The sequence below is a fragment of the Mycteria americana genome, chromosome 2, assembly GCF_035582795.1.
Source record: "Mycteria americana isolate JAX WOST 10 ecotype Jacksonville Zoo and Gardens chromosome 2, USCA_MyAme_1.0, whole genome shotgun sequence".
NCBI lineage: Eukaryota > Metazoa > Chordata > Aves > Ciconiiformes > Ciconiidae > Mycteria > Mycteria americana.
The window spans coordinates 822597-833491 of NC_134366.1; the positions used below are offsets into that span (position 1 = coordinate 822597).

Consider the following 10895-nt stretch of genomic DNA (forward strand, 5'->3'; position numbering starts at 1 on the left):
TTTCCACTTGTCTCAAGAATAAAATATAAAACTGGTTTCTGCCCTTTTATAACAACTAGGAGTTCAAAATGTCATTCGGAGAAGGAATTTAAGACTGCTCAGCCTGCAAGGACTAGGAGGGAAGGGAGGCTTGACAGTAATTGCTGTATAACAAATGGAAACCTGGAGCCTCATACTGCACTAAAATAGCAACACTGAAAAACTCGAGCTTTGAGTTTTCACCCTCTAATTTGGAAAAGGAAACTAAAAAATGCCCAGCAGCTCTCTGCCAGCATTGTGAGGATGGTGTTTCTCGTATCGCTTGGCTCCTGCTGCGTCAGCATTTCAGTGGCTGTACTCTTTCTCCTGCTAGTCCTTCCCGCTGTTCTGACACAAACTAGCCTTGGCCTGACTGTCACTTCAGTCCCTCTCGGGCCCTGTGCTTTAGAGTATCTCTCGGATCACCTTCCTGTTCTGTGACTTGGTGCGTTTTCAGAGAGATGCGAGAGGCTTGGCCTTTCTGTGGCCGGCTGGGCGCGGCCGTGCCCTGTTTCCCAGGGGGATGTTGGGTCTCCCAGCATTTGGGCCGCCCTGGGGGATGCCGGTGTTCATATCGGTGAGTGCTGTCCCGGTTTTTGGCTCTCCCTGCGATCTGCTGGCTCCCCTGTGGCGGTGGACGCCTGGGTTTTGTCTCGGGCCCCGTGGGTATCCTCTTCCGCGGTGGGAGGACCGAGGGCCTCAAGGTGGCAGCATGGAACAGCCGACAGCAGCCTCTAATGCTCTGGGTCTGGCCTGAGAGCCAGGGGCTGGCCGGTCCAAGACAAGTATTCTTCAAATCTGTGCTGGTTCAAGGTGAATGCTAGATAGACTTACTTTCTGTATCGATGTCTGGCAGAAACTTGGGGTGAGAGCTCTGTATGCAGGACTGAAAACCCTTCATTTCATAGCTATCGCTTCTGAAGTAGCTGTAATCTGAATATCACTTGGCTTTGCTCCTGAATGTCTGGTATGAAACCCCTGCTCGGGGGGGGACTCGAGTTCTGTTTATTCTGGTGGTAGTTGTTCAAATGGTTGCTACCAGGCTCTGTCGGTGGGTCTCAGAGAGATCGGTGCTCCTGTGACACACTGAAGTGAAACCAGGGTCTTTTTCCCCAGAGTTTCTGCGAGCCCCAGAGCTATCGCCCCATGCACCACGAGGACTTTAAAGAAGACTTGAAAAGGTTCCGCACCAAAAGCCGAACCTGGGCTGGTGAGAAGAGCAAAAGGGAACTGTACAGTCGCCTGAAGAAGCTCTGAGGGCTGAACTGAACAAGCAAAGACTGCCCATCGTGGGGGGGAGGCTGCAGCGGGAGGGAGACGCGCCCGTTCCTTGCTTGGGGTTATCAGGTGCCAGCTCTCTCCTCATCTGTTGTCTTACTGGGAACACCATGGAACTTGCGGCCGCAGGCTTGAACCGAGCAACCTGGCTGCTGGCTGGGAGCTGACTCTTCGGAATACTCTTGTTACGCTGCTTCGTGGAAATGGCTTCTTGTGTTCTGTGACATCCACCAACCGCCCGACAGTCTGCCCTGGGAGGGGTGGGGAGAGGCTGTCGCGTGCCATGGGGCTTGGCACCGGTGGTGTAAGCAGTGAGGGTATTTTAGTGCCTGTTGTTTTTTAAATGCTTTATTTTATTTAAATACAGTCAAATGAAGCTAATACCGCTGCAGTTGAATCATCTGGATTGTACTCAAACCTTGTTTCTGCTAAAGGGCAGCCTGCTGTTGGGGGGTGGGGGGGGGTTAATTCTTTTTCTCAGCTGCAGCTTGGATTCTGTGGTTTGGTAGCGTAATGCGTCGCAGTGAAGTAAAATGGGAAATAGTTCATTCCAGGTGGAGCTTCCCACCTCGCTGACCTCCTGTGTTCCGCTGTGGGAGGCCTCTTGAAGACACTCTAAGGGGAAATTGCTTATTGTACGTAGATATCATGTTCACCTCGTTTACTTAAGCTAGATTTGCTTTATTTCATAGTTATTTGAATTTAGCTGCTGCTTTAGTTCTAGAGGAGTTGGTGTTTCAAAGTAGGGAGAACTTCTGGGAATGGAGGGTAATTCAGAAAAAAGCTGTCTCGGGTGGCGAAGCTGTTACCAGGTTTCTCCACAGCAGCAATTTACTGTCGCTGCTCCTTCCAAGGCTGCGTGTTGTTATCATGGGATGTGTCCAGAAAAGAGCCCGGCTGTGAGGAATCGCGCTGATGATCCTGGGAGGCTGTTCTGAAACTGCTCCTGCTGCCGTGGGTTTGACTCCGGCCACTTCGCCAGTAGCAGAAGCGCCTTCTGCCAGGAAAGGCAGGAAATACAATTAATTCTTTGAAGGAAGAGGAACTTCCTCAGCCGCTGTTGTACCCCTACAAATTGCCCACCTAAAGCAGAATGCGTGGCTCCGGGTCCTAAAACTGCTTTGCTGCTAATTTTTGGTGTCAGATAAGACCCAACTAATGAACCTTACAGCAGCCCAGTGATTTCAGGGTAAGGCTGGCTGCTTGCTGCAGCACCGCTGTGGCGATCGCTTGTAGCTCATCTTCCTCACACGTGAACTTCTCGGTGAAACAAGTGCTCCCATGCAGCCCGGGTCCAGCCGCGCGTCCCGGAAGCTCTCAGCTCTCACTTTAGCAGAAATCCACGCTTCACAGGGCTTGGCTTGCTCCCTGCGAGCTCATCTTGCATGCAGTTGTATCTGTGTCAAAAAAATACTGAAATTGAGGTGCTTTATATGGAGTTTTAACTTGATTATTTTAAAAACTGTTTCTTAAAACATGCTGTTAATCCTCTTGAGAACTGAAAGAATAAACTTTGAACTCTTTCTCATTTAAAAAAAAAAAAAAATTAGACTTTGCTGGCTTCCCTCAAAGCTGAACACCTCGAATGGGAAGATGATGAAATGCTAAATCAGAAATGGCTGTTACCAAATCTGCATTCACCTGGAGGGTCTGAAGTGCCTGGCAGAGCTGCGCGGTGGGAGGAGCTCGCGTGCCCGCGTGTCAGCGGGGAAGGCCGGCTCCCTGCGACGCGGGCAGCAACGCGATCGACCCAAACTGTGTTTTGGCGCAAGACCCCTTGGGCCAAGCCTAAGTGGTAAATAATCAGTTTGGCAAGACGACTGCTGGGCAAGATGTCTCGGTACAACTTCATAAACAAACAGTCGCTCTGTGTGAAAGTTTAACTCGCCAGCCGTGTTCAAAAAAAGCAGATGGAGACTGCTGACGGCGTCGCGATGCTCTTTTCTGAGGTCGCTCATCTGGAGCAAAACCATGATAGCAATCCGTGGCTTTGCAGTTGCACTTCCCGTGACTGCCCCTAAATCAGCTCATTAGCCCAAACTTCCTGATATTCAGGAAACTGAACGCGTTGTGGGCGTTGCGGCTCTTCGTGGCCCGGCAGTATCGGGGGACGTGAGCTGCAGCGTGCACTTTGAGGGATTAGAGACGCCTGTAACCCTCCCGAGATGGAAATGCGACCCCTCGCTTTATACCCCACCTAGCTCCCTGTGTGCTGCCTTTCGTAGGTCCTGTGGGCGGGAAGGAGAAGGCTGCGAGATGTATGTTCCTAAACGCGATCTGTACTGTATCAGCCCGCAACTGTAATGGACATCTGCGGGCTGAGAGAATAAAGTCCTTAAAATCCAAACGGTTTGTCTAACTCGACTTTTCTTGCAGTAGAAGGTGTGCTGCTGAACTGCTTGGCGTCGCACGCCGCAGCTTGAAAAGAAACCCGTGCTGGCAATCGCTGTTTTTCCTGTCTTGCGTTCTTTGCTCATTGCTTCCGGGATAACTTTACATGATGAAAAATAGCGCCCTGCTTTCCTGTAAGCTGCAGGAATGGGACCAGGTGGCGGAAGGATGGTTTTCTGGCCCGGCTGGCAGAGCTGCGTGATATTTGTGTACCTGTAGCTGGGTGAGAACGGCTCACGGCCTCGTGCAGAGGCCCCGGACCCTGGCAGGGGTGGACAGAGCTGGGAAAGCCCAGTTCAGCCCCAGTCCGGGCTGTTTCCAGGCTGATGGGGACTTGGGTCTGCAATCACCCCCGTGACTTGGGAAGAGCGGGGCTGCAGCCCTCTGAATTTCAAAGCGGTGCATTTCCATCGTAGCGTCTACGCTGCGGGGAGTTGCAGCTCGCTTTTGGGTGAAGATCCTTGTTTGTGCTGGACGCTTTCCCAGCGGAGCACCTGAGAGGGCTGTTTTGTTCGGGATGTTCACAGCCTCAGCAGAGAGCGTGGGGGTGAAGAGCAGGTGGCCAACAACGGGGTCAGCATTAAAAGCTTCACTTAAACTACAGCGCTGCGACCAAATCTGCTGGAGGCTAAAGCAGGGAACTGGGTGGGGTTTTTTCCTTGCCTCCATCTGTCATCCTTCAAACTGATGTTGAAAGCAGCTTACGGCTTCATCAGCTTCTACCGTGAGCTCCTGAATGCTGCAAAGCTTAGTGTTTTCTTTCGTATCGCTTTACCTTTTGTGACCTAAAAGGGCACTTGCACTATCTTTTTATCTTGCAACATTTGTGGCTAAGAGAAAGGCAAGCCGCAAAGGGCCGCTGCCATGGATGTGCCAGCAGCTCCTTCACCGGGGGCTCAGAAGCGGGTGTTGGACATCCCTTCAATGCTGCCTCACCGTGGCTTTTCAGCTGCTGCCTTATGAAGAGGGAAAAGGTGGGGTTTAGCTATAACTGTGATACCGGACAATTCCCTGGTTTGAAATCCTTTTGCAGCTTTTCAAACAACCCTTCTGCCTTTGCCTTTCTGCCTTCACTATTTTCTCTGCCCGGGAGGGCCGCGCAAGGGCTCTTCCCTGGCCGCTCGGAGCCTGCTCCTGCATCTCTGCTCCTGCCAGCAAAGGCAGCTTTGGCAGGCGGCTGCGCTCCCTTCCCTGCGCTGTGAAACCCAGCCTTGCCATTTTCTGTAGTTATTTGTCAAGTGAAAGTGCCCCCACCTGAGGCTCTGCCAGGCCAGGAGGAATTATCTCAGCTTGTGGCAGGAGCACAGCGCGTGTGATGACTCTGCCCGGTACCCAGCCTGGTGAAAGGGCAAAAGAGGATGCTCTGTGAGGGCCTGAGTGCTGCTGGCTTGGACTGAGGGAGAGGGTTTCAAATGATCACCTAAAATTCGCTAATAAACCAAGCCTGCTCCCGCTCGTTTGCAAGTGGCGACGCTGGATGTGTTTCAGGGCAGCGGCTCGAGCGCTGTCTCCCCAAAGCTGGGGGTTTGGTAGGGAGAAGCGACAGAAGGAGTCACCTCACGAAAATCTCGGCTGTACCTCGATGCGGGCAATGCTTTCTGAAGGAGATTCGTGCGGCTTTGCTGGGCAGAAGCTGCTTTGTTAAAACCATTGGCGTCTTGTCTTGGGAACGGCTTCTAGTGACAAGTGTGACTAAGATGTCCCCTGGAGAGCTGGTGCATGGGCGGCAGTGCCGCATAATTCCTGGAAACGTTGGTGCCAGGACTTGGCCAGGCTGCCGTTTGGGTTTCCTTTGAATCGGAGCCAGGCAGCGGCTGCTCCCATGGGGTCGTTCCTGGGGCTGCAGCACACCCCAGCGCCCCATAAGCCCTCTCCTGCATGGGGTGACCCTGCTGTGTCACGTCCCACCTGCCTTCCCTTGGGTCCACTGTGGCTCCACGGGGACGTGCTGCCATTGCCCTGTCCCTTATCAAAAGCCCTGTGGTCCCTGCTCCGCTTCGGGCACAGCTACACCCCGTCACCGGGGCAGGAGTTGGGGCGGGCGAGGGGACTGTCCCAGCTCCCGGCTCTGCGCCAGTGCCTCTACTTCCCCAGTAACGGTGATAAACAGGATGGCTCTGCCCCGGGGAGCAGGGCCCGTTGCCTTCCCTTCGCCGAGGAGCAGAGGCTGCCAGCCAGGGCGGAGGGTGGAAGGTCCTTGTTAGAGGTCACCAAATCCAGGCAGAGCTGGAAACGAAGCTAATCTGCTGCTGCCGAGGCAAGCTTCAGGCGTGCTGGAGAAAACGCCCGGTGCGGGTGCCAGCCCTTGGCCTGGCAGCGGCTGCACCGTGGCCGTGTCCCCGTGCCTACGGGGAAGGCGTGCGGTGCTGGGAGCCACTGGGTCCCTCCGTGCTCCTCAGGAGCCCACGCCGGAGCCGAGGGGCCCAGGCGGCTGCTGCCTTTTAAGGCTGCTCTGGGCTGATGAATCGGCTGCCAACCTGCGCGGCGGCGCTCAGCAGGCAGCGGCGCGCTGGGGGTCCCGGGCGGGCGGCGCAGACCGTCTGCTCAGCATTAAGGAATGACGGGTTTTCCCCGGCAGTGCCCTGTTCTCTTCCCCGCTGGGGCTGCGCTCGCCGAGCGGCCGCTCTCGCCCCCCGTGCAGCTCTCGCTCCCAGCTCTGCTCGGCCCCCGCGGCTCTCGGTCGACAGCCCCAGCTCGGCCCAGTGTCTTGTTTTAGATGCACAGAGCTGATGCCGCGCTCTCCTGGTGCTGCCTGCTCTGGGCTGATGCCACACGCATCCCTCCGTGCCACGGCCAGGATGGGATGCCCCAGCTCCAGCCCTCCCCACAGGCCGCAGACACCCAGGGCGGGGGAGCAGATGGGCGCTGGGCTCGGCCCCGTGGTGCTCACCTGGCCCTTCGCTCTGGTGCCCTTCGCTCTTTTAGCACGTGGTGGTGAGACACGGCCAGCGTCACCCAGACCCCGGGGACGGGTGGAAACCCTCTGCCATCACCTGCACGTGCGAGGGGGGATGCAGGGGACCCAGCAGCCGGGCGGGTGCGATGCCCCGGCTGATGGAGGTCCAGGCAGTGGCTTACTCGCGCCTGGGGCTCCCGGCCGGCCCCGGGACACGTGCAGGCGGTGCCCCTGTCCTTCCTCCTGCCATGGGAACAGACCCTGCGAGTCACCCAGAAACAGATTAAACTGGCTAAAACCAGACTGAGCGTCAGGGCTGGACGAGGAACGTGCATTTAGATTAAATCCGGTGCATTCGGCTGCCCGGGGAGCTCTATTGAGAGGGCAGGTTTAGGCGCCGGCCGGGGCCGTCCAGCTCCGTCCTGGGGGTGGGCAGGAGCCAGGCGCCGCGTGCCCCTTGGGGCAGGGACATCGCCCAGCGCCCCCGGGGCACAGCTGCCCTTCGCCAGCGGCACAAGGGAAGCCCCCAGCCCGAAAGGTCCCCATCCACCCTCACCATGCGCAGGAGCGTCCCCGTCCCCCGCAGCCTCCTCCTGCACCACCCTGGCAGGACCGTCCCCACCGGGATGTCACAGAGCCGAGAAACCCACCGGCGGGTGGGTTTGCCAAAATGCTTGTGCTCCCGTGAAGTCAGGAGCAACAAACCCTCACGCCGCCGAGGCAGCAGCGATGGTCAGGGCGTAATTGTCCCAGAGAAGCTGTGGAGCTGCGAGCATGGGACGCAAATGACACTGCTGCCACCTGGAAAGGGCCGTGGGGGGACAGTGGCTGCTCCCCAGGTGCTGCCATCCACCTCCTCCCCACTCCTCCCTCCTCCCTCCTCCCTTGCAGCAGCCCCTGGGAAATTTATTTTTGCGGCATCGCAGGCGATGCCCAGACTATTCCTGGAAATCACCGGTGCCATCGGACCTGTCACTTGCATCAACCCCGCGCTGCCAGCGCCGGTCCCCGGGCGTGGGCTGCCCTCGGCTGTTGCCTGAGGGGTGCGAGGCAGCAGAAGGGAGCGGGCAGGGGCCTGCACCACCGGGGTCTTCCTCGCCCAAAATGCTTCCCCCGCAGCGGGTGGGCAGGCGAGGAGGAAGGGCGGGCGTGCGCGGGGGGACGCAGCCCCGGAGGCACCTCCGTGCCCCGTCCAGGCTTCGCCCCTCGGCTTCGCCTCCTGCAGCGGGGCTGTGCTCGCAAGCGCTTCAAGGTGCCACAGAGCCTCGGGCGCCTTTGGAGAAGGGATGTCACCAAGATGTCCACAGCTCGGCCGCTCGGGCCAGCGTGGGTCTGCCTTTGGGGGGTTTTGTCTGCTTTTGGGGGCACAGCCCCAGCGGCCGCAGACAGGACGTGCTGGCCCCAGGGGGGTGGGTTTGCCGCTTTCCACCCGCAGAAGACACGTCCCCGTTTGTTTCTGTTGGATGAACTCCCCAGCGATGTTTGCTGGGCCTTAAGGCTCAAGCAAAGAACCATAAAAAGGGAGAATAACATCAAAAGAGGAAAGTGGAAGGAGGCCAAGAGGAACACAGCCAAGTGCCCTTTCCTTCTTTCTCTTTTGCTCTGTGCGGGAAATCCCCGAGACTGGGGGCTGTGTCACATCCCTGTGCCAGGCAAGACGTGGCCCCGACCCCGCACGGTCCTGCCACCACGGGGCCACGTGAGCAGGAGGGTCCCTGACAGCGGCTCAGGGGTCCCGGGGAGGGCAGGGAACCAGGAGGAGGAGGCTCAGCTGGAGGAGAGGGGCCCAGGGCAGGAGCTCCTGTCTGGAGCCGGGGTGAAACCGTGCTGCGGCTTTCGCTCCACCTCGGTGGACGGCCGTGGGGCGACTTTTGCCATTGCATTCGGTGGGACAGGAAGGTTGGTCCCCGCTGGGCCACGTGTGCCGGCGGAGGAGCCCTGTGGCCGGATCTTGGGTGTCTCCGCCAAAGGAATTAAGCAGGGCAGGGAAGGAGACAGCGGCTACTCCGCGGTGATGAGATTAGTGCCTGCAAACACCACCACGGTGGTTGCACAAGCCTCTTCAAACAACTGCCAGGTGCCACGTGAAGGTGCAGCCCTGGCTCTGCGGTGCTCATCCCCACCACCCCAACCGGGTCTCCCGCACTGGGCAGGGGCCTCCCCACGTGCCACGGCTCAGCAAACCCCCCCCCAAGCAAACCCCGGTGCTGGCGGTGGGTCGGGAAGCGTGGCTGGCACCTGGGGGGATGCTGGCAGCAGCCCCACAGGGTGACCCACGCAGCGTCAGGCCCCCGAGCCACCCGGCACGGGTGAGCTGCCGTGGGTTGATGCCGTGTGGAGGCTCACCGAGGAGCTGCAGCCCCATTCTGGGCACAGGCCCCACGTGCCGGGAGATGGCCGTCTCACAGCCAGGCTCGAGGGTCTCGAGTGGGAGCACGGTGGGAGCACGGGGTTCGCGGGTGTGCCCTGGGAACAGCCCCGGGGCTGTGTGCTAATGAGGGATGATCCAGCGGCACCCCGGCAGCGCTGCAATCCTCCCCGTGCGTGACACTGAGCAACAACGTAATTAGAAGGTGCCAGCGCTGCTGCGGTTCAGCCCTGGTTCAGCCCTGCTTCGCCTCTGCTTCCTCCTCCCCAGGGCGGGGGCAGGCCTGCAGCGCGGTGCAGGGGCAGGAGCTGGGCCCACGCAGGTCTCCGACTCCCGCCACCGCCCACTGCAGCCCTTCTCACGCAGGTTACAGAGCAGAGGCATGCTTTGGGAGGCAGCAGTATGACGAAGGATCCAAACCTATCTCCCACCACCAAGTTACCCAGTTCGGCATGCAGCAAGCTCCGTGGAGGACCCCTGTGCTCACGGGAACTCTCCGGGCATCACCGGGGTCCCAGGAGATGCGAGGTCTGCCCATGCAGAGCAACCACAAGTGCATTTGGGGCTGTGCTTGGGGCTTTCCTGGGTGCTTTGGGTGCTGATTTTGGTCCTGGCCCTTACCCTGTTGCTGCAGGAGGAGGAGCAGTGCCCCAGGCTCCACGCTGGGAACACCGGTCACATCCCCACCAGTCCCACAGATCTGCGTCCCAGCTGGTTGCTCCCCTCCCCTCCATCAAATCTGGTTGGAATTGGGTAAGAAGTTTGAACGTTGTTGTGCAAGGCAGATCCACGCACACAGCCGCTGCTCAGCCTCATTTCCCTGGGCAACCTGACCAAAAATGTCCCTGTGCTGGGAAGATCATGGAACAGATCCTCACAGAAGCTATGCTAAGGCACACGGAGGACAGGGCAGTGATTCGAGACAGCCAGCATGGCTTCACCAAGGGCAAGTTCTGCCTGACCAACGTAATGGCCTTCTGTGATGGAGTGACTACATCGGTGGACAAGGGAAGAGCTACGGATGTCATCTATCTGGACTTCTGTAAGGCCTTTGACACAGTCACCCACAACATCCTTCTCTCTAAATTGGAGATACGGATTTGATGGGTGGACTGTTCAGTGGATGAGGAATTGGTTGGATGGTCGCACCCAGAGAGTAGTAGTCAACGGCTCAATGTCCAGATGGAGATCTGTGACAAGTGGTGTCCCTCAGGGGTCCGTACTGGGACCAGTGCTGTTTAATACCTTCATCAACAACATCGTGGGATCGAGTGCACCCTCAGCAAGTTTGCAGATGACACCAAGCTGAGTGGTGCAGTTAACACGCCTGAGGGACGGGATGCCTTCCAGAAGGACCTGGACAAGCTGGAGAAGTGGGCCCATGTGAACCTCATGAGGTTCAACAAGGCCAAGAGCAGGGTCCTGCATGTGGTTGGGGGCAACCCCTGGTATCGATACAGGCTGGGGATGAAGGGATTGGGAGCAGCCCTGCGCAGAGGGACTGGGGGGTACTGGTGGATGAAAAGCTGGACATGAGCCGGCGATGTGCGCTCACAGCCCAGAAAGCCAACCGCATCCTGGGTGCATCGCCCGCAGCGTGGCCAGCAGGTCGAGGGAGGGGATTCTGCCCCTCTGCTCCGCTCTGGGGAGACCCCCCCTGCAGTGCTGCGTCCAGCTCGGGGGTCCTCAGCACAGGAAAGACACGGAGCTGTTGGAGCGGGTCCAGAGGAGGCCACAAAAATGCTCCGAGGGGTGGAACACCTCTGCTGTGAGGACAGGCTGAGAGAGCTGGGGTTGTTCAGCCTGGAGAAGAGAAGGCTCCGGGGAGACCTTATAGCAGCCTGCCAGTACTTAAAGGGGGCTGGTAAGAAAGATGGGGAGGGACTTTTTAGCAGGGCCTGTTGCGATAGGACAAGGGGGAATGGTTTTTAACTAAAAGAGAGG

The 10895-nt window shown here is 58.1% G+C and overlaps 1 protein-coding gene across 2 annotated transcripts in view; it reads left to right on the forward strand.

Moving 5' to 3' along the window:
* CDC25A (cell division cycle 25A) overlaps positions 1-10895 on the forward strand; it is a 28919-nt gene that overhangs the window by 12935 nt on the left and 5089 nt on the right. The window contains exon 16 of one of the 2 annotated variants that reach the window (XM_075492150.1): positions 1135-1696. The exons of the other annotated variant lie outside the window; for it this stretch is intronic. Coding sequence (XP_075348265.1) covers positions 1135-1275 — 141 coding nt within the window. The 3' untranslated portion in view covers positions 1276-1696. Of the gene's footprint in view, positions 1-1134; positions 1697-10895 lie in introns of those variants that run through there. 2 annotated transcript variants of the gene reach the window in all.